Source organism: Coregonus lavaretus, assembly GCF_964263955.1.
Source record: "Coregonus lavaretus genome assembly, chromosome: 9".
NCBI classification, from domain to species: Eukaryota; Metazoa; Chordata; class Actinopteri; order Salmoniformes; family Salmonidae; genus Coregonus; species Coregonus lavaretus.
Genome location: NC_139996.1, coordinates 39767813 through 39791100, shown reverse-complemented (window position 1 = coordinate 39791100; position 23288 = coordinate 39767813). Strand labels below are relative to the sequence as shown.

General features: G+C 45.1%; 1 protein-coding gene across 1 annotated transcript in view; it reads left to right on the top strand.

Annotated features, from left to right (window-relative positions):
* tubgcp6 (tubulin gamma complex component 6) overlaps window positions 1–23223 on the top strand; it is a 33787-nt gene extending 10564 nt beyond the window's left edge. The window contains exons 4-24 of the mRNA XM_084168564.1: window positions 3451–3664; window positions 4368–4529; window positions 5791–5912; window positions 6162–6225; window positions 6363–6472; window positions 6654–6745; window positions 7576–7715; window positions 8001–8150; window positions 8586–8667; window positions 9957–10045; window positions 10360–10475; window positions 10715–10853; window positions 13504–13596; window positions 13748–15917; window positions 16278–16446; window positions 16564–16705; window positions 18258–18452; window positions 18645–18777; window positions 19287–19500; window positions 19668–19861; window positions 22646–23223. Coding sequence (XP_084024690.1) covers window positions 3451–3664; window positions 4368–4529; window positions 5791–5912; window positions 6162–6225; window positions 6363–6472; window positions 6654–6745; window positions 7576–7715; window positions 8001–8150; window positions 8586–8667; window positions 9957–10045; window positions 10360–10475; window positions 10715–10853; window positions 13504–13596; window positions 13748–15917; window positions 16278–16446; window positions 16564–16705; window positions 18258–18452; window positions 18645–18777; window positions 19287–19500; window positions 19668–19861; window positions 22646–22737 — 4882 coding nt within the window. The 3' untranslated portion in view covers window positions 22738–23223. The remainder of the gene's footprint in view (window positions 1–3450; window positions 3665–4367; window positions 4530–5790; window positions 5913–6161; window positions 6226–6362; window positions 6473–6653; window positions 6746–7575; window positions 7716–8000; window positions 8151–8585; window positions 8668–9956; window positions 10046–10359; window positions 10476–10714; window positions 10854–13503; window positions 13597–13747; window positions 15918–16277; window positions 16447–16563; window positions 16706–18257; window positions 18453–18644; window positions 18778–19286; window positions 19501–19667; window positions 19862–22645) is intronic.
* Window positions 23224–23288: the final 65 nt, after the last annotated feature.

The window sequence follows — 23288 nt, the reverse complement described above, 5'->3', positions numbered from 1 at the left end:
ATACACAAAATGTATGCACGCATGACTGTAAATCGCTTTGGATAAAAGCGTCTGCTATATGGCATATTATTATTATTTTAATGATGATTTGAAAAAAGTCGCTTGAAAGGCATGAGCTCTGCTTTGTTTTTTGCGCAGGCTGTACACACTCCAATAGTCTCTCATTCACAATTTGACAAGCACTTGATAATGCCTTGAATTTCACGCCGGCATCCTCTTTGTGGCCGTAATGCACCCTAAAATCCATGCCTTTTGCGTTGTGTTCTTCTCCCTGAGTGTGCTGCGTCACTCACTCACACGGCTCTCCGTCACGTGGTCTTTCTCACAGTTAAGATAGACACATCCGGGACGCAACTGCACGCGTCCTTATCCAATTCCGAGGTGCATATTGAAGATATTGGAAGAACTGTCCACATTTACTTTTCGTCAGCCCACAAGATGAGTAGGCCTAACGAACAGCAAAAGCACTAGCCTATGTCAATCTACTATCCCCCATAGTACAAAAGTTGACATTCTGTGCGAGAATAAATATTCCAAACATAGTCTGGGACAGTTGTGGGATTCGATAGATCCCAAATTATTACAACCACTAGCATCAAAAAACATGTTTTATGCAATGTGGCTGACCAACAGATCAGAACGTTTAGCTTAAAATGTTGATAAACTATTAGGCTATTTCTTCACATTATAAGCGCAGCAATGCGCACATGGCAGTAGGCTATAAGTTCGAATGTTCCATTAGCGGAAAACACCATTATCAAAAGTGACCGCAAATTATCTCCCCCAAACTTGAAACTCACGTGCTGCTTATATATTCTATTTAGACTCTATACCCCTTGTAAAGCGGATTAATGTGCTTCATTTTAAGAAGTTATTTGGCCACTTTAGTTGTGATACAAACCTTATTAAAACATATAGGCCTATGGGCTAGGCTACATGAGGTGTGCGACTATGATTCGAACAAGTAGCAAAGAAAGGCATTGTTTCTTATGCTGGGCATCATTCACAAGTGATAGGCTAATATTGTCACCAATCAGACTAAAAATGTATGCATGCATGACTGTAAGTCGCTTTGGATAAAAGCGTCTGCTAAATGGCATATTATTATTATATTATTATATTCTTGATTTAATCTTGTCTTTACATATACTAAATAATATGTGTGACATTTTGTTTTGATTTAGAATGGACCATTATCATGCACCTGTATCGAAACAGGGGCAGCGGGAAAAAAGACATGTAATCTATGCACTTAAATAGCGAATGGAGAACGCTTTTCCCCGTGGTTTATTTTCATGCCAGCCAGGTAGGCTATACTCATTTACATTTACATTTAAGTCATTTAGAAGATGCTCTTATCCAGAGCGACTTACAAATTGGTGCATTCAACTCCTATTGTAAATATAAGCAATGTGCTTAATCTAATCAAACAGAGTGATTAGAGGGACAATAGAGTGCTGAGTACCAGGCAGTTTGGTAGGCTACTAATGACCAGCATTAACATCAGAGCTTGGAGAAGCCTAATTACCGTGACTAAACGGTAATGTGTAATTTTTTTGTAATTTAGCAGACGCTCTTATCCAGAGCGACTTACAGTTAGTGAGTGCATACATTATTTTTTTCATACTGGCTCCCATGGGAATTGAACCCACAACCCTGGCGTTGCAAGCGCCATGCTCTACCACCTGAGCTACTCGTGACCGCCGGTGTGGTGGAAATACGGTCACTGCAACAGCCAGGCGCATCGGTTTGTGTCAAGAACTGCAACGCTGCTAGGTTTTTCATCTCAACAGTTTCCCGTGTGTATCAAGAATGGTCCACCACCCAAAGGACATCCAGCCAACTTGACACAACTGTGGGAAGCATTGGAGTCAACATGGGCCAGCATCCCTGTGGAATGCTTTCGACACCTTGTAGGGTCCATGCCCCCGACGAATTGAGGCTGTTCTGAGGGCGGGTGCACAACTCAATATTAGGAAGGTGTTCTTAATGTTTTCTACAGTAAATACAGTAGGCTACAGGCCTATTTCAATCATATTGAAATACATTTTATGTTCAATAAATTGATTTATATTCTGTAATTTCTCACTATATTTCATGATGTGTAGCCTAACATGTGCGCAATGATGTGCCAAATCAGTGATTCAGTGCATTTCTATTGGGTTAGCATTACAATAAGCCGCCTCAATATTTGCAGCCATGGTGGTAATATCTCTCTAGGGGTTAATCCGTCCTCAGTATTGTAAAATAATTATAATGTTAAGGTTTTAATTGAGAAAGCTGATCTGAGAGCAGCACTGCCTTTCTTTCGATCCTATTAGTATCGATGCATGCTCCAACGACGCACTTTGCGACCGTTTTCTCTGCGTGGTGTTTTGGGAAACGTATGTTACATCTGCCTTTGTAGGAAAGATGCATCGTTAAAGCAACCGGGCCCAGACTGTTGTCACAGTCTTGCTTTGACCACCAGATGACAGAAAGAGGAATAAAAAACCCCAGTTATAAACTGAACATAACAGTATACCAGTTGAAGGGAGGACAGTAGCAGGTGAAAATTCGATCAACTATCCTAAACAATGCACAGGCAATTGGTTAGAATGACATTTAGTGATCGAGTTTAGGGAACTGTGTGCCTAATTGCATGGTGGTTGTTGACCTGTGAGTAACGGTCTTACCTGAGCTTATAGAACAGTTATAAGCTGAACATGACAGTATGCCAGTTGAAGGGAGGATAGTAGCAGGTGACCCAACTGTGGTTTGTGACTGATTTCCCATTGTAGGCGATTCAATTGCATTAATAACATAACAGATTTTTTGGGAATTCTAAACTTTAATCACTTAATAATTCAATAACAAACTGACTAATTGGTAGGTCTACCTTTACTTGTTACTTCTGTGAACTTTCATTATCCTCATGAGGGAAAGAAATTAGGAAATATCTTAAAGATATGTGGGTTTTTGGTAACAAGGCACAAGGCAATGTTTCTTAAATTTACCGAAGGTAAATCATTTATCCAAAACTAAATATAAGTGTTGATATTAGTTGGCGGAGGTCTTTATTTCATAATTGTGTTTTGATGTATTTCTAATACATTTTTAAGACTTTTCTGGTAGATGTTTTCTAAGATGCCTTTTTCTATCTGTTTGACCAGAAATCAAAGCCTTTGCTTGTTCCTCATTTGTATTATGGGAAAACATTTACAAATATATGTATGCCTTAATTTCTCAAATATATAGACTCTTAGCTTTCATTTGACACCCAATTTGACATGATCCTTTGAACTTCACGTTGGTGCTCATTGGTCCTTTTAGATGGAAATGGCGTAAGATGTTAGAATGGTACACACCAACAATTTAAAGTTTCTCTGTTGTAGGGGCTACAGGTCTCTTAAATGTATAGATTCCAGAATAATGTTGTTAATCAAGCATAAACTCTGTTTCTCCCACCAGCCCACCAGGGAAGAGGGAAGCCCCCTACCTGACGGAGGGGGGCAGGGAGGCTTTTGACCAGCTCTACAGGCTGTGGGAGGGGGAGATGAGGGTGGTCTGCTCTGCACCCCCCTCGCCCCTCCTGCCCCTGCCTCTGGACTGTCAGACACAGCTGGTCAGCGACCTACTTAATGTACTGATCGGGGTGGCGTCTACTACCTTCCCCCTCAACCAGGTACTGTACCCCTATTACCTTCACTCTGGTAGTAGTCTACATACTACTTTATTTAGTTTGGTGTATAGGATATGTAATATACAGATTTGCAGTAAATATATATATAGCATGTTATACAACGGGTGGTTCTAATCCTGAATGCTGATTGGTTAAAACCACATTCCAGCCGGTGTCTATTCCACAAGTTACCACCGGCTAAATCTATGATGTTAAAATGCCTATTTACTCTATTCCATTTGACTGCACAATCCACTGTCTCATCAGCCCAGCCAGGCAATTTATAAACTTGATCTCCACTATAAAAAGCATCTAGATATTATCTCACATTTCTTTTAGACTAACACTTAGTTTTCAACAGCTGAGATTTGTATAAATCTTGCTGTCTATCTCTCCGACATTTGCAAAATTGTTTCAATATGCAAATTCGTTCTCTAGCTGTCCCATAGTAATGAACGTGTCACGAGTCGGGACGAGACAGGCAGGCAGCGTTTCTCAGCCAGTCAAAATCATGAATCAGCTTGCATAATTTGTATGGATATATACAAAGAAATATCAATTGAAAAAAGGTACAACGAAACGAAGTGCAGCTAGTTTACTTCGTCTCGGGCCTAGCAACACCCATGCCAATATATCCTCCAAACACTGGCTTCTTGGGCATTATCACTTAATTAGATAACGGATTCCATTTGTTCTCTTTCTCCAGGTGTGTGTAAACTTTGACGTTCGACCCGGAGTGTGTGTGTCGGGAGCGTCACCGGAGAGTGTGTCTCGTTTGCTTAGCGAGCTGGCTCAGTATGGCACCCATTACCTGAGGCTCAGCCGCTTCGTTCTGCAGAGTGCCCACAAGAGAGGCCTAGTCTTCCAGGTATGGTCCTTCAATCGTTACTGGATAATGTATGCACTCACTAACTGTAAGTCGCTCTGGATAAGAGCGTCTGCTAAATGACTAAAATGTAAAATGTAAATAGGGGGAATTATCTGGTGTGGTGGGGTTTCAAGGCCTTTTAAAGTAAGACATTAAGGAATAGCCATGGGTAACACTTTACTTAAAGCCTACAGGTAAAGGCATTATGATGTGGTTATAATGCATTATAAATGGGTGGTTCGAGCCCTGAATGCTGATTGGCTGAAAGCAAAATAAAAATGTTGGTGTTCTCGGGGTGATGAGAGGCATTGGGTTTGCGCCAGACAGTGTTTTCCATGATGGCCAAAAAGCTCAATTTTAGTCTCATCTGACCAGAGTACCTTCTTCCATATGTTTGGGGAGTCTCCCACATCAAACGTGTTTGATTATTTATTTCTCTAAGCAGTGGCCTTTTTCTGGCCACTCTTCCATATGCCCAGCTCTGTGGAGTGTACGGCTTAAAGTGGTTCTATGGACAGATACTCCAATCTCCGCTGTGGAGCTTTGCAGCTCCTTCAGGGTTATCTTTGGTCTCTTTGTTGCCTCTCTGATTAATGCCCTCCTTGCCTGGTCCGTGAGTTTTGGTGGGCGGCCCTCTCTTGGCAGGTTTGTTGTGGTGCCATATTCTTTCAATTTTTTATTAATGAATTTAATGGTGCTCCGTGGGATGTTCAAAGTTTCGGATATTCTTTTATAACCCAACCCTCATCTGTACTTCTCCACAACATTGTCCCTGACCTGTTTGGAGAGCTCCTTGGTCTTCATGGTGCCGCTTGCTTGGTTGTGCCCCTTGCTTAGTGGTGTTGCAGACTCTGGGGCCTTTCAGAACAGGTGTATATATACTGAGATCATGTGACACTGAAATAAAGTCCACCTGTGTGACACTTAGATTGCACACAGGTGGACTTTATTTAACTAATTATGTGACTTCTGAAGGTAATTGGTTGCACCAGATCTTATTTAGGGGCTTCATAGCAAAGGGGGTGAATACATTTGCACGCACCACTTTTCCTTTATTAATTTTTTAGAATTTTCTTTAGAAAGTTTTTTTTTTTCATTTCACTTCACCAATTTTGACTATTTTGTGTATGTCCATTACATGAAATCCAAATAAAAATCTGTTTAAATTACAGGTTGTAATGCAACAAAATAGGAAAATGCCAATGGGGATGAATACTTTTGCAAGGCACTGTACATATGTCCATGTATGTCTTTCTCTCAGGCGTTTACAGGTGGGCTGCGTAAGTACCTGCATTACTACCGGGCCTGTGTCCTCAGCACCCCTCCCACCCTCAGCCTGCTCACCATCGGCTTCCTGTTCCGCAAGGTGGGCCGGCAGCTCAGGTAAGACCCTTACTCACAGGTCAATAACCACCATGAAATTAGGCACACAGTTCCCTAAACTTGATCATCTAACTAACACTGAATTCCTACAAGACTGTATGTAGTCACTAAATGTCATTCCAACCAATTGCATGTGCATTGTTTAGGATAGTTGATCTATTTTCAACTAATAGCTATATTTTAGGAATTGACGCAGTGTTACGCTGTGTAGTGTCCCCCAGTCAGGCTCCTGTTTATTCTGTGTTGTAGGTATTTGTCCGAGTTGTGCTGTGTGGATGGGGCATCTGGTGTGGGCAAGGCTACCTTCCCCGTGGTAAGTTACATTACACCCATCTGATACACCACCCTCCTTTCTGTATGCATACTCACACTCTCTGTCTGTTTGTCTCAGACATTTAGAAGTGTATGTAACTCAATAGTTTAACTCAGCCAGTATCTTGTCTTCTTCAGGGTGTGAAGCTGCTCTCCTACCTGTACAACGAGGCCCAGAGCAACTGCAGCAATGAGAACTACCCCGTGCTGCTGTCCCTGCTGAAGAGCAGCTGTGAGCCCTACACACGGTCAGTCAGTCATCCCAGCCTTTGTCTGAGACATCACACTGACAATGTCCGCTGATCTGTCTCACCTATCCCACATGGAATCTATGCTAACCTGCATCACCAAAACGCGTTCGAGATGCTTGTAAACAACCTGTCCTGGCCTGGTTGTCCGCCTGACTGATCCTGTTCTCTGTGTGTGTAGATTTGTGTCAGACTGGGTGTACAGTGGAGTGTTCCGGGACGTGTATGGAGAGTTCATGATCCAGGTCAACGAGGACTACCTAAGCTTCAGAGGTCAGAACATTACACTGCCTGTTAACAGTACTCTGCATGTACAGTGTTGATTGTAGTGACCGAAGTACAACACCCAGCAACCTCGTCAAGCAGTTCAACCCTTTTGTGGTAAAGATGTTGGACTGACGGCTCCAGGGACCCGGGTTTGAGTTCAGGTTGGGCTACACCCCGAATTAGCTAATTCCCTATACCACAGTCAGGGACAGACAGTATCACTTTTAAGATTTGCTGTGGTTTAGAGCAGGGTTTCCCAAACTCGGTCCTGGGGCTCCCCCTGGGTGCATGTTTTGGTTTTTGCCCTAGCACTACACAGCTGATTCAAATATCTAACTCATCATCAAGCTTTGATTATTTGAATCAGCTGTGTAGTGCTCAGTCAAAAACCAAAACGAGCACCCAGGGGGGGCCACAGGACAGAGTTTGGGAAACCCTGCTTTAGAGGACTATTAGCTGATCTGCCACACTTCATCATGCCTGCAGGGAACCTACCTAGTGTTTCTCACTCCTGATTTTGAAGGACACACTAATGTCACTTGCTCTATTCCAAGAGTCAGTTAGTGAAGCAATCAGTGGAGCTTGCTTGGCAATGGCAAGCCTCTGGGTTAGGATTTCTTCATGAAATAAATTCTGGTGAATTCAAGCCCCCCCAGTGCCTGTATTAGGGTACACAGGTCTAACCTATTATCATTTCCTAGTAGTTTTTTCTATAGTAGGACCTAAACACCCAACATGAAAAACTCCTGACCCTACTGTAATAGCTTTAGGAAAAACTCATTTCCTAGTCATTCCTGCTGTACCTCACAACCCTCCCCTTCTCTCTCTCCCCTTAGACAAGCACTTCTGGGTGCAGGGCTACACCCTGATCTCCCGTGATGTGGAGGACTGCGTGCCTGTCTTCCTCCGACACATAGCCAACGACGTGTACGTCTGCGGGAAGACCATCAACCTGCTCAAGATCTGCTGTCCCCAGGTCAGTGGTAATAGGTCATTTACACAGCCATAGAGTCTCACACTGTCTCGTCCTTGGGCCAGTGAATACTAGGATGAAGTTACTTTCCCTGGACACTGATCTAAGGTCTTATTGTGTTTTTTTCTCCTCTAATGGTTAAAGTTAGGCTCTGGGAAGGGACTGAGCTGATCCTAGATCTGTACTTACGCAAACCACTACCCAGAGCAGCTTAGCAGCCCAAAGTTAACTCTGGTCTAGGATCAGCTGTAAATGTAACTCCTGTCTGAAATTGTCTCTCTGCCGCAGCATTACATCTGCTGGTCGGAGCTGCCCGTGCCTCGCATCGCTGTCACCTTCTCCCTGCAGGAAGTAGAGGAGATAGAGAGGGACTGTGCCGTGTACCGAGGGCGCATGGAGAGGATCGCCAAGCACAGCGCCACCAGTAGGGAGGAACAGGTACTGCAGCAAATCATCAAGGACCCAAGACTATCCTGAGAAATTCATGAAACTCAAACTATAGTGGAAAAACCATATATTAATAATACATAGGATTTTTATAGGGCTTTTTTAAACCCCAAATATGCTTTAAAGTGTAGGGCTTTGATGTTAATTGGAGATTTGTGTGAAAATGTTTGTTCTACGCTTCTCTGCTTTGGATTCAGATTTTGATAGATAGAAGGAGAAGAGAGAGAGAGAGAAGGAATGAGAGAGAGAGGGAAAGCCCCAGTAATGGACCATTAAGCTGATGTACAGATACTCGATTTGAAACCTTCTGTGATCTACTGTGCAAATCCATGGCCTATTTTCCAGCTAGAACAGAAGCGGGAGAAGATAGCAGATAGCTCTCTGTTAATGATGGTCTGTGTCTGTTCTCTCTGTCTTTGTTGCTAGGCCCTGCGCACAGAGCAGGCACGCCAGGAACTGATCAATCAGGTCAGGCAGTCGGCCGCCAAGACCCTGGAGAGCATCCGCGGTGAGAGGGACACACACAGTAACACATGCAGGGCCTAAAATTAACACCTGCCAAACGTGGGTAGATTTTGGCATTGGCGGGTAAGAATGTCTAAATCACCAACCACGTTGGCACGTGGTAACACTCCGGGCTCTACAGTGTGAACATTGAATAAAAATAGTCAGAATGGGCACAAGTGCGAGTGTGATTTATAGCAAAATAAATGCAGTAGCTGTTTTCAAAGTATTTCTGCTGTTTGGTTTCATATCTGGTAACGTTATAGCTATCCCACCTCGCGCAGCGACACTGCCTGTCTGGGGGGCTATGAGCACTGTGAGTGCTGAAAGATACCTTTTTAGAAGCTGTGGGCTCAAAAGTCTACTAAAGTGAAACTTTGTCCTCGTGTTTCTTGGCTATTTACATTGTTTTGTTCACAAGCTAGGTTGCTTTTCAATGTTTGAGTTTGCTCCCACTGCTAGCAAAAAGAGACATCATTGGTCTCTACTAGTGACATTCTCACAGGCACACATGATGACTAGAGTGACCCTGTTACCAAGGTAACCTTAAAGGAATCAGCTAAACATTTTTGTCTGATATTTTTGTTAAAATACTCAGGTCACAGAATATTAAATTAAATTGAGCAATATACCACATTACTTCTTACTAGTAATACATTTCTTGTTTTAGAAACATTACTAAGCATGCTCATATGTTTTTGTGTGTTTGTGTAATTATGGCAAAAAAATAACAAATCGGAGTGGCAGGTAGATTTTTAAAATCTACTTGCCACAGTGGCTATTATACAAAAAAGTTAGTTTTAGGCCCTGAACAAATGCAATACACACACTGGTACACACACACACACATGCAGATGCACACACAAACACCTCGCTACAACACTGATTATATCTTACAGGATCTTTACAACATTGCTCACAACACTGATTACACCCCAAAAGAACATGTCACACCACTCTAAGAGCCCTCTATAACCCTAAGGGATCCTCACAGAGACGGAAGGGAGAAGGGGGGCTGATATGAGTGAGAAAAGGCTTTGAACAGCTTCCAGCACTGCAGGGTGTAAAATCTAATCATCGCTCACATAGTTTAAGAAACTGCTCATATCATTTATTACTTCAAAGATGTGCAGTGGGAAGTGAATGAAGCTTGGGCCAAGTACTGCTGTGTGTGTGTGTGTGTGTGTGTGTGCGTGCATGTGTGTGCGTGCATGTGTGTACTGTGTGCGTAAGAGTCTGTGTGTGTACTGTAGGGGGTAACCAGCCTGCTGCTCTCTCTCTCGCCCCCTGCAGGGCGCCAGGTGTCGCAGCGTCTGGCCGACGAGGCAAAGAAGAGGGAACGCTTTGAAGAGCTGAGACAGCACCTGGAACAGGAACAAGAGGTGGGACAGAGAGAGAGAAAGGGAGAGGGTTACACTTTACTCAACTGTCTCCCTTTTGACCTTCATATCTTCACAAACTAAAGACGGAGAGAGAGAAAGAAGGAATGAGAGAAAAACAATTACTCTTTAACTCTGTTTTGCATCATATAAACACCAGCTAGGAACACAACACTATGTCCTTTAATCTTCAGAGCTGTGTTACTGTTGTCTTGCCTCAGCTGTAGAGTGTGTGTAACCTGCGTGTATGTGACCTTTGTGTGTGTAACCCATGTCTGTGTGTAACCCATGTCTGTACATGTGTGTGATTGTTGCAGTGGCACAGTGTAGCCAGGAGGAAGGAGCAGGAGGATGAATACAGCTTTGCCAGAGAGCTGAGAGACAGAGAGAAGCGACTACAGGCCCTGGAGGAGCAGCTGGAGATCAGAGCCAGGTCTGGCCACTAGGGCGCGTCACCACACCATACCCACATTACCTTTTTTTAAAAAGCGTTATTTTAAGTTATATTTGTTTACAAAGTCTCCTAAGACAATACAAGCCAAAATAATAGCTTTACATTTGGTTATTATGATAAAGGTAAGAGTTGCACTAATCTCATAATCAAATCATGACATTATCTTGATCTTCAAGACCCTTAAATAACCTGAGATAACAATGCATCCTGGGCCTCAGGAAGGAACTGATTGCCCAGTACAGCCACCTATCAGAGGAAGCGGCCAAGAGGGAGTGGCGGGCCATGTGGAGGGTTCAGCGAATGAGACTGGACGATTCCCGGGCCCAGTTCCTACAGCAAGACCAACAGGAGACTGAGGTCAGTAGTACTCTCTCTTATACACGCAAGGTCTGTCGAAGGAGGTTACTTAGAATGGTGTAAATTAGAGGTCTTCACAGGTCCAAAAAGTTGGACCCGTTCCGAAATGGACCTGTGATTTCCCACCCGGACCCGATATGCATAAATACATTTTTAAAATATAGAGACCAGTTCCGAACGGACCCGAAGACAACTAGACCCGTTCCGTTATAGACCTGGTCAGATGCAGACCCGGTCCAATACGATCTGAGTGAGGGAAGCAGCAGCAAAGTCATTTAAGCTACTTTATTAACCGGAGCTGAAACAAAGCGAGAGGAGGGAGAGAGGTGCGTCTAGCAAGCGGGGGAGGGGCTGTACTGTGAGCGGTGACATTGGGAGGAGGGAGGGACCGACCAAGCAAATTCGCGTTATAGTACAGTCGTGGTCAAAAGTTTAGAGAATGACACAAGTATTGGTCTTCACAAAATTCGCTGCTTCAGTGTTATGACATATTTTTGTGTGATGTTACTATGGTATACTGAAGTATAATTACAAGCATTCCATAAGTGTCAAAGGCCTTTATTGACAATTACATTAAGTTTATGCAAAGAGTCAATATTTGCAGTGTTGACCCTTCTTTTTCAAGACCTCTGCAATCTGCCCAGGCATGCTGTCAACTAACTTCTGGGCCACATCCTGACTGATGGCAGCCCATTCTTGCATAATCACTGCTTGGGAGTTTGTCGGAATTTGTTGGTTTTTGTTTGTCCACCCGCCTCTTGAGGATCGACCACAAGTTCTCAATGGGATTAATGTCTGGGGAGTTTCCTGGCCACTTAGTTATCACTTTTGCCTTATGGCAAGGTGCTCCATCATGCTGGAAAAGTCATTGGTCGTCACCAAACTGTTCTTGGATGGTTGGGAGAAGTTGCTCTTGGAGGATGTGTTGGTACCATTCTTTATTCATGGCTGTGTTCTTAGGCAAAATTGTGAGTGAGCCCACTCCCTTGGCTGAGAAGCAACCCCACACATGAATGGTCTCAGGATGCTTTACTGTTGGCATGACACAGGACTGATGGTAGCGCTCACCTTGTCTTCTCCGGACAAGGTGTTTTCCGGATGCCCCAAACAATCGGAAAGGGGATTCATCAGAGAAAATGACTTTACCCCAGTCCTCAGCAGTCCAATCCCTGTACCTTTTGCAGAACATCAGTCTGTCCCTGATGTTTTCCTGGAGAGAAGTGGCTTCTTTGCTGCCCTTCTAGACACCAGGCCATCCTCCAAAAGTCTTCACCTCACTGTGCGTGCAGATGCACTCTCACCTGCCTGCTGCCATTCCTGAGCAAGCTCTGCACTGGTGGTGCCCCGATCCCGCAGCTGAATCAACTTTAGGAGACGGTCCTGGCACTTGCTGGACTTTCTTGGGCGCCCTGACGCCTTCTTCACAACAATTTAACCTCTCTCCTTGAAGTTCTTGATGATCCGATAAATGGTTGATTTAGGTGCAATCTTACTAGCAGCAATATCTTTGCCTGTGAAGCCCTTTTTGTGCAAAGCAATGGTGACGGCACATGTTTCCTTGCAGGTAACCATTGTTAACAGAGGAAGAACAATGATTTCAAGCACCACCCTCCTTTTAAAGCTTCCAGTCTGTTATTCTAACTCAATCAGCATGACAGAGTGATCTCCAGCCTTGTCCTCGTCAACACTCTCACCTGTGTTAATGAGAGAATCACTGACATGATGGCAGCTGGTCCTTTTGTGGCAGGGCTGAAATGCAGTGGAAATGTTTTTTGGGGATTCATTCATTTTCATGGCAAAGAGGGACTTTGCAATTAATTGCAATTAATCTGATCACTCTTCATGACATTCTGGAGTATATGCAAATTGCCATCATCAAAACTGAGGCAGCAGACTTTGTGAAAATTAGTATTTGTGTCATTCTCAAAACTTTTGACCACGACTGTAGACTAATAGCTGCCGTAGCTAGGTTATTTATCATCAAATATGATTACGTAGTACCTGTCTTGACTGCATCAAACCGGGAGAAGCTAGCTAACGTTAGCTAACTAGGCTAACTATGCTGCAGTGCATGCGCTTTCTCATCCTACAGTTACAAATAACAACTCCATTCAGAATATTAAGTAGCAGCCTGCCTGTTGGTCGTTGTAGCCTGTCCTTCTCTTTTAACTTTTAATTCTGTCATTTTAATTCCATCTTCCATTGATTAGATATCTCCTAACTTTTGCCACACACGGAGCAAGGCTCTCTGACTAGCCTGTTGCCTCTTTGATGACTTATGATTGGCAAACAACAACAAGCTACACGTGCCACGCTCCACTCTCATGAAAAGCAAGAGTAGCAGCATAAATGATACCATTTCTCTCTCTCTCTACTGCAGCATTCACGTTTGGATCTGTACGGGCCCTTCCAGACCAGTCAGTTAAGACCGTGACGATCATATCAGACTCCACTCAGACCCGTGACATTATTTAGAATTCAGGTCCAGATCGGGTTTCGGGTACAGGTGGATCTGTGAAGACCTCTAGTGTAAATCATGTTTGGCGGTGTGGTTTTATATGATGATGTTGATTAATATGATTGTGATGATGTTGATTAATATGATTGTGATGATGATGCAGTAATGTACTATTCTTATCTAAACCCCTAGGCTATTCTGGAGAAGTATCCTGTGGGAGGGCAGAGACCCCCTCTGGAAATACTACAGCCAGCTCCAGCTCAGACCAATCAACCATCAGCACAGGTATGTAAGTGTGTGGGGTGGCATAACGTAAAATAAATCAAGCCTATGTAAAACTGCCATGCCAATCCACTCATAGAAGTGTAAGCTTGACTGAGAGTGTGATCTCTGCTCTTTGCCCTAACCTCGCTGTTCCCATCCCTGTCTTGTACAGGAGTCTCTATCCCCAGAGCCCTGTGAGCAGCAGTCAGGGGAGCCAACCCAGGCCCGCCTCCACCACCAATCCTCTCCCCCTGCACCCTCCTTCACGAAACTCGACCCGACCCTCATCTCAGAGCACATCGACGTTAATGACTTCCTGCCCAAGCCGGCCGACAGCCTGCAGGTGGACCATGCCCTACAGGAGATTGGGTCTGACCTCCCGGAGGCTCCTGCTCCTCCTAAACCCATAGACTATGACTTTAGCGCCCCCTACAGTCCCCTTGAGGGAGTGACGGCACCGGCCCTGGCTAGACCTCGCTGGGGTCCTGCAGTACAGCCAGACATGGCTCACCCTCAAATCCCAACAGGTCCCCCTGTGTCCACTCTAGGCATAGGGTGTGTTGTGTCTGGGACTGAAGCTCTCCCATCTCCACTACCTGGAAGTACCTACGGCCATTCTTCAGACTCCACTCTGGGTGTAGGGTGTGTGGTGTCAGGAGCTGAGGTCCTGGAGGCCCTCCCCAGGCCCAGTCTCCACGGCCAGGCCTCCCAGTCTAGCATCCCCCTGGGCCAGTACTCCTCTGATGTGCCCTTGGCTCTCCACACAGCCAATGTCCACGGACACCCCTCACAGACCACAGTGCAGCTGGTGGATGGAAGTGAGGCAAAGCAGATGGACAGCAGGCAGGAGAATACGGAAGACCCATCAGCCCCAGAGGGCATCGTAACAGAGGCTGAAGGGACTGTAGAGACATCAAGCCAGGTGGAGATGAAGCCAGCAGATATAGAGAAACCAGACAGTGTTGGAGCAGAGGAACAGACGGCTGGTTCTCTCAGGGATGCTGCTGCCTCCTCCACCCCAGAGCAGGGCCATGACAGTGGGTATCACCCAGTACAGGCCTCCCCTTCCCCCTCCAGTGTGTCAGAGCTCCCTACTGCCAACATTAAAGGCCATGCCTCAGATGCTCATATCAAAGTCGGAGAGCATGTCTCAGATGTGGAAGCCCCTCTCCCTTCTCAAAACGTTCATGGTCACTCATCTGATGCTAACATAAAGGTAGGAGAGTTTGTTTCGGAGGTGACTGCTCCTCTTCCGACCGCCAATGTTCACGGTCACTCATCTGACGCTCATATTAAAGTCGGAGAGCATGTTTCAGATGTGGAAGCCCCTTTCCCTTCTCAAAACGTTCATGGTCACTCATCTGATGCTAACATAAAGGTAGGAGAGTTTGTTTCGGAGGTGACTGCTCCTCTTCTGACCGCCAATGTTCACGGTCACGCATCTGACGCTCATATTAAAGTTGGAGAGCACGTTTCAGAAGTGGTCGCCTCCCTTTTCACCCAGAACATTCACGGTCATGCCTCGGACGCGCACATCAAGGTCGGGGAGCACATGTCAGAAGAGGTCGCCTCCATTCACACCCAAAACATCCACGGTCACTCATCCGACACTCACTTCAAGGCGGGGGAGTTTGTGTTGGACGCAGAGCCCTCCCGACCACGCTGGAGCAAGCATGGTCACGCCTCAGACTGCACACTTCAAGTAGGCTGTGTGATGTCAGGCACAGAACCAGTACCCTCTCCTTTACCTGGTAGCACCTACGGCCATTCCTCTGAGTCGACTCTAGGCATAGGGTGTGTTGTTTCTGGGGTTGAACCCCTTCATGCTCCTCTACCTGGAAGTGACTTTGGACACTCCTCAGACTCAACCCTGGGTGGAGGGTGTGTGGTGTCAGGAACGGTAACCCTTCCTTCTCCGATACCCGGAAGTGACTACGGCCATTCGTCAGATTCAGCGATGGGCGGAGGGTGCGTGATATCTGGGATTGAACCCCTTCGAGCTCCTCTTCCCGGCAGCAACTTCGGACAGTCCTCAGACTCCACTCTGGGCATAGGGTGTGTGGTGTCGGGTGTAAACCCTCTGCCCTCCCCCATCCCTGGCAGTACCTACGGCCACAGCTCAGACTCTGCCCTGGGAGTGGGCTGTAAGGTGAAGGAGACTGGTAATGAATATGACGCCAGGACCCTAGAGCAGCAGGAGCAGCAGCGGCTGGCCGAGGGCATCTCGTCCTGGGCAGCGGGCTTGGCTCTGTCCCCTGGAGAGAGCTCAGAGAGGGAGTACCTCCGTTCCCTGGCTGCTCAGTACCAGGTGGAGCAGTACGAAGACTGCTACAGTCTCATGAGTGAGTCATGTCAAATACACATAGGCCTACATGTACAAATACTGTATATTGCAGTTGACTCCTGATAAGGGCTCTTCACACACACATTCATGACAGCCCCAAGTCATTGCATCATACGGTATCAGGAATAGACTGCTCTGGTCTAAAATAGCACAGTGGTACTCGATCAATTGCACAACACTAATGTAAAGCAACTTTTAAACTAAGATGACCAAATGTTGAATGTATAATATACCTACCATCTAACTGAAAACACATCAATGACTGAAACGTACAATCAGGCAATGGTACATTAATATAAACAAAATGTTTTAAGTAGAATCTCACTGTGTGTTTCTGTGTGCTGTGTCCCCTCCACAGCATTGGCCCCAGAGTGTCACCCCCTGCATCAGGTGACGCGGGGCCCCTGGGGCCTCCCGGTGGACCCGTCGCTCCGCAGGGCCACAGACACCACGGTGGTGCAGCTTAGTGGGATGGTCTCCCTGCCCGTCCTCATGAAGCACTCTGTCACCACCCCACTCATCACACAGTGAGTGTGTGTGTTCCTTTTTAGGAAAGAAGGAGTCCACATCTCTATTTGTGGGCCTATCACTGACTGTTTGCTACTCCTGTTAACCCCCCTTCTCTCTTTCTCTCTGTCTCTCAGTGTATCCCTGGTGAACAAGGCGGTGGTGGACTACTACTTCGTAGAGCTTGGAGTGGAGAGGCACTTTGAGGCCCTCAGGCACTTCCTGCTCATGGAGGACGGGGAGTTCGCCCAGTCTCTCAGTGACCTGATCTTTGAAAAGGTGAAATGGAGCTATGGGAGTAGTCTTACCTACAGTGCCTTCAGAAAGTATTCATACCCCTTGACTTACTCCACATTTTGTAGTGTTACAGCCTGAATTCAAAATGGATTAAATAGTTATTTTTTCTCACCCATCTACACACACTACCCCATAACGACAAAGTGAAAACATATGTTTTTAGAAATGTTTGTAAATGTATTTAAAATTAAATACAGAAATATCTCATTTACGTAAGTGTTCACACCCCTGAGTCAATACTTTGTAGAAGCACCTTTGGCAGCGATTACAGCTGTGAGTCTTTCTGGGTAAGGCTCTAAAAGCTTTGCACACCTGTATTGTACAATATTTGCCCATTATTCTTTTCAAAACTGTAACTCGGCCACTCAGGAACATTCATTGTCTTCTTTGTAAGCATCTCCAGTGTAGATTTGGCCTTGTGTTTTAGGTTATTGTAAGCCGACTGAACCAGGTTTTCGTCTAGGATTTTGTCTGTGCTTAGCTCCATTCCGTTTCTTTTTTTTAATCCTGAAAAACTCCCCATGATTACAAGCATACCCATAACATGATGTAGCCACCACTATGCTTGAAAATATGAAGAGTGGTACTCAGTGATGTGTTGTGTTGGATTTGCCAGAAACGTAATGCTTTGTATTCAGGACATAAAGTTCATTTCTTAGCCAATTTTTTTTACAGTTTTACTTTAGTGCCAGTTTTCTCCTATCATAGCCATTAAACTCTGTAACTGTTTTAAAGTCACCATTGGCCTCATGGTGGCCTGAGCTGTTTCCTTCCTCTCTGGCAACTGAGTTAGGAAGGACACCTGTATCCTTCTAGTGACTGGGTGTATTGATACACCATCCAAAGTGTAATTACTAACTTCACCATGCTCAAAGGGATATTCAATGTCTGCTTTTTTTATTTTTACCCATCTACCAATAGGTGCCCATCTTTACGAGGCATTGGAAAACCTCCCTTTGTGGTTGAATCTGTGTTTGAAATTCACTGCTCGTCTGAGGGACCTTACAGATAATTGTATGTGTGGGGTACAAAGATGAGGTAGTCATTCAAAAATCATGTTCAACACTATTATTGCACACAGAGTGAGTCAATGCAACTTGTTATGTGACTTAAGCACATTTTTACTCCTGAACTTATTTAGGCTTGCCATAACGAAGGGGCTAATTATTGAATTGACATTTCACCTTTTCATTTTTAATTCATTAAAAACATAATTCCACTTTGACAGTATGGGATATTGTGTGTAGGCCAGTGACCAAAAAATCTCAATGTAATAAATTTTTTATTCAAGCTGTAACACAACAGAATGTGAAAAAGTCAAGGGGTGTGAATACTTTCTGAAGGCACTGTTTGATGGGCGTTTCATGTACCTGTGTTTTTTCTGTATGTGCATATGTCTGTGTATCTGTGTTTTGCCTGGGTGTGTATTTGCTGTGTGTTTTGTCTTTCAGTCTGTTTTATCTGTCTGGGTGGGTCTATGTCTCTGTTTTGTCCGTATGTCTCCATATGTAATCCCTGTGTTCTCCTCCGTCAGATGGGCAGTGGTCAGACTCCTGGAGAGCTGTTGACTCCTCTGGTCCTGAACTCCATCCTGAGCAAGGCTCTTCAGTACAGTGTTCATGGAGACAGTTCCTTGGCCCCTAACTTCACCTTCGCCCTGCGCTTCCTCCCTGAGACCTTCCACCCTCACGCCCCCGATGCACTCAACTGCCTGGAGCTACGCTACAAGGTCAGAGGAGAGAGTGTGTGGGTGCAGTAGGTTGCTGACGTCACTGAAATTGTGATGTAGTACTGTTCTTGGTATGGAAAATGATATCGGATAACAGTTTGATCCTCTTGAATTCATTTGGAGAGCGGCTTTTTGAAGACTTTTCTACCGTCCCTCATACTCTCTTTTTCTCTCCCTCCCTCTGTCTCTCAGGTGGACTGGCCGTTGAACATCATAATCACAGACAGCTGTATGAACAAGTACAACCGTCTCTTCTCCTTCCTGCTGCAGCTCAAACACATGGTGTGGAGCCTCAGAGACGTCTGGTTTCACCTCAAGAGGACCGGTAAGGGCTCCATCTCTGGAATAGAATTAAGAAAAAAAGCCCTGCAGAAAGGGAATAAGGAAAGGAAGGGAATAAGAAAAGAAAGGGAATAAGGAAAGAAAGGGAATAAGGAAAGAAAGGGAATAAGGAAAGAAAGGGAATAAGGAAAGAAAGGGAATAAATGGAATAAAGGAAAGAAAGGGAATAAGGAAAGGAAGGGAATAAGGAAAGAAAGAGAATAAGGAAAGAAAGGGAATAAGGAAAGAAAAGGAAAAGGAAAGAAAGGGAATAAGGAAAGAAAGGGAATAAAGGAAAGAAAGGGAATAAAGGGAATAAGGAAATAAAGGAAAGAAAGGCATACCGCTGCTCTCAAGTGTTTTAATACACTCTGCACTACATCAGTTATTTTAAAGCGCTAAGGAGCAGCATATTTAATGTGCAGGCTTTTCTTTATTTAAAGCTCTAGTCATAATTATGCCACGACCCAAAAGTAACCCATAAAATAATGTGTACCTGTTCGTGTCCCCCAGCGCTGGTGAAAGGGGCGGGCCGCTCGGTGCAGTTCCGCCAGCTGCAGTTGTACAGACACGAGATGCAACACTTTGTAAAGGTGATCCAGGGCTACATCGCTAACCAGATCCTGCAGGTGTCATGGTTAGAGTTCACCACCAAGCTGGCCGGTGCCTCAGACCTGGACGCCATACACCGCATACACGCCGACTACCTCAACAGAGCTATCTTCAGGTTAGAGACATACCCACATACACGCCGACTACCTCAACACATTATACATGAATCCTACTCTAGACTTTAAACTCAGCCTGCTCTTAACATGTTATCTTTAACTCAATATGAAGCCTACATCTGTCCTTCATAGAATACTGTATCCATTTCCTCTCCTCCCCTCCCAGGGGTCTGCTGACAGAGAAGGCAGCTCCAGTCATGAACATCATCCACAGTATCTTCAGTCTGATCCTGAAGTTCCGGGCCCAGCTGATCGCACAACCCTGGGACAGCCAGCAGGGGGAGACAGTGCACCCCAGTTTCATCGCCATGCAGCAGTCATACAACACCTTCAAATACTACTCCCACTTTCTCTTCAAAGGTAAGGACCGGGTCAACGCCTCACTGACCTCTGGTGATCTTTCTAATGAGAGTTGAGGGTAGTTTCTATCTGGAGAAAGTGATATGTTCAATTCCAAATCAACATCTGGCAGTCCTTATTCCTGAAAACCTCTTGTTGCAGTGGTTAGTTGGTCACATACACATATTTAGCAGATGTTATTGCAGGTGTAGTGAAATGCTTGTGTTCCTAGCTCCAACAGTGCAGTAATATCTTAACAATACACACAAATCTAAAAGTAAAATAATGGAATTAAGAAATATATAAATATTAGGACGAGCAATGTCGGAGTGGCATTGACTAAAATACAGTAGAATACAGTATATACATATGAAATGAGTAAAACAGTATGTAAACATTACTAAGGTGACCAGTGATTCCATGTCTATGTAAATAGGGCAGCAGCCTCTAAGGTGCAGGGTTGAGTAACCGGGTGGAAGCCAGCGACTAAGTTCAGGGCAGGGTACTGGGTGGAGGCTGGCTAGTGATGGCTGTTTAACAGTCTGATGGCCTTGAGATAGAAGCTGGTTTTCAGTCTCTCTGTCCCAGCTTTGATGCACCTGTACTGACCGTGCCTTCTGGATGATAGCGGGGTGAACAGGCCGTGGCTCGGGTGGCTGAGGTCCTTGATGATCTTCTTGGCCTTCCTTTGACACCGGGTGCTGTAGGTGTCCTGAAGGGCAGGCAGTGTGCTCCCGGTGATGCGTTTGGCTGACCACACCACCCTCTGGAGAGCCCTGTGGTTGCGGGTGGTGCAGTTGCTGTACCAGGCGGTGATACAGCCCGACAGGATGCTCTCAATGGTGCATCTGTAAAAGTTAGTGAGGGTCTTATGGGCCGAGCCGAATTTCTTCAGCCTCCTGACGTTGAAGAGGCGGTGTTGCACTGCCTTCACCACAATGTCTGTGTGGGTGGACCATTTTAGATTGTCAGTGATGTGTACGCCGAGAAACTAAGCTTTTCACCTTCTCCACTGCGGTCCCGTCGATTTGGATGGGGGCATGCTCCCCCTGCTGCCTCCTGAAGTCCACGATCAGCTCCTTCGTTTTGTTGAGGAAGAGGTTATTTTCCTGGCACCAGTCCGCCAGGGCCCTCACCTCCCCTCTGTAGGCTGTCTCGTCATTGTTGGTGTTCTGGCCTACTAGTGTTGTGTCGTCTTAAAACTTAATGACTGAGTTGGAGGCATGCATGGCCATGCTGTCATGGGTGAACAGGGAGTACTGGAGGGGACTGAGCATGCACCCTTGTGGAGCCACTGTGTTGAGGATCAGCATAGTGGTGTTGTTTCCTACCTTCACCACCTGGGGGCAGCCCGTCAGGAAGTCCAGGACCCAGTTGCACAGGGCAGGGTTCAGACTCATATTCAATCTCTCCCTATCCCAGTCTGCTGTCCCCACTTGCTTCAAGATGTCCACCATTGTTCCTGTACCCAAGAAAGCAAAGGTAGAACTAAATTACTATCGCCCCGTAGCACTCACTTCTGTCATCATGAAGTGCTTTGAGAGGCTAGTGAAGGATCATATCACCTCTACCTTACCTGACACCCTAGACCCACTTCAATTTGCATACCACCCCAATAGATCCACAGACGATGCAATCGCCATCGCATTGCCCTATCCCATCTGAACAAGAGGAATACCTACAGTGAGGGAGAAAAGTATTTGATCCCCTACTGATTTTGTACGTTTGCCCACTGACAAAGAAATTATCAGTCTATAATTTAAATGGTAGGTTTATTTGAACAGTGAGAGATAGAATAACAACAACAAAATCCAGAAAAACGCATGTCAAAAATGTTATAAATTGATTTGCATTTTAATGAGGGAAATAAGTAATAATTTGACCCCCTCTCAATCAGAAAGATTTCTGGCTCCCAGGTGTCTTTTATACAGGTAACAAGCTGAGATTAGGAGCACTCCCTTTAAGAGTGTGCTCCTAAAGGGAGTGCTCCTAATCTCAGCTTGTTACCTGTATAAAAGACACCTGTCCACAGAAGCAATCAATCAATCAATCAGATTCCAAACTCTCCACCATGGCCAAGACCAAAGAGCTCTCCAAGGATGTCAGGGACAGGGGAGGGAATGGCCGGCAGGGATGTAGCTCAGTTGGTAGAGCATGGCATTTGCAATGCCAGGGTTGTGGGTTAGATTCCCACGGGGGGCCAGTATGAAAAAATAAAATAAAAATGTATTCACTCACTAACTGTAAGTCGCTCTGGATAAGAGCGTCTGCTAAAATGACTAAAATGTAAATGTAAAATAGGGAGAGATTGAATATGTCCGTAAACACTCCAGCCAGCTGGTCTGCGCATGCTCTGAGGATGCGGCTAGGGATGCAGTCTGGGTCGGCAGCCTTGCGAGGGTGAACACACTTAAATGTCTTACTCACATCTGCCACAGAGAACGAGAGCCCACAGTCCTCCTGAAACCGGGTGAAGAAGGTGTTTAGCTTGTCTGGGAGCAAGACATCGGTGTCTGCGACGTGGCTGGTCCCTGCCACATACGTCTTGTGTCTGAGCCATTGAATTGCGACTCCACTTTGTCTCTGTACTGACGTTTTGCCTGTTTGATTGCCTTACGGAGGGCATAACTGCACTGTTTGTATTCAACCATATTCCAAATCACCCTGCCATGGTTAAATGCGGTGGTTCGCAACTTCATGTTTTAGTCCCATTTGTCTTACATCCCCTCTCTGAAAAGTGTCATGTCAATTAGTCCTTTAACCAATCAGGCAAATGGATCAAATCTCTCTTTGGTGTCTCCTCAGTGGTGACCAAGCTGGTGAACCGAGGATATCAGCCTCACCTGGAGGACTTCCTGCTACGCATCAACTTCAACAACTACTACAAAGACTCCTGAACGTACGTGTGTAGAACACTGTGTGCCTGTGTGTTGTAGATAATCAGACTAGGCCTTGTAGGCGTCTTATTGCCCTAATGTTTATGTGTATAGAAACAAATGATACGTTGAATATTATGTACATGTGTACAAATTTCTCCCCCCACACCCATTGCAATATGTGGTACTGTATATTTGTGGCATGAATAATATACCGTATTAAAGAAACAACATGAGTTGTATTTACATTTTAAATGTACCTCGACAACCTGTTTGACAGCTTCAATGTGCCTGACCATACAGTATTATGCCTCCTGACAACCTTATAACCCCCCTAACATGCTGATGCCAAATGTAACAACGCTACCCAAAGCTCAGGTGCCTCTCCTCCGCCCATGCCCACCCCATTCCTAAGCCCTGTATGTCAATTAAAGAAATGCTTCATTTTGTGATGTAAATGTTTTTTTTTTAACTTAAAGGGAGTAATAAAATGTAACTTATATTTATTAAAGATTGCATGTTAATTTTTTTTAGAAAACTATAGGTCAAACAATGAATGTAAAGTTATGTGA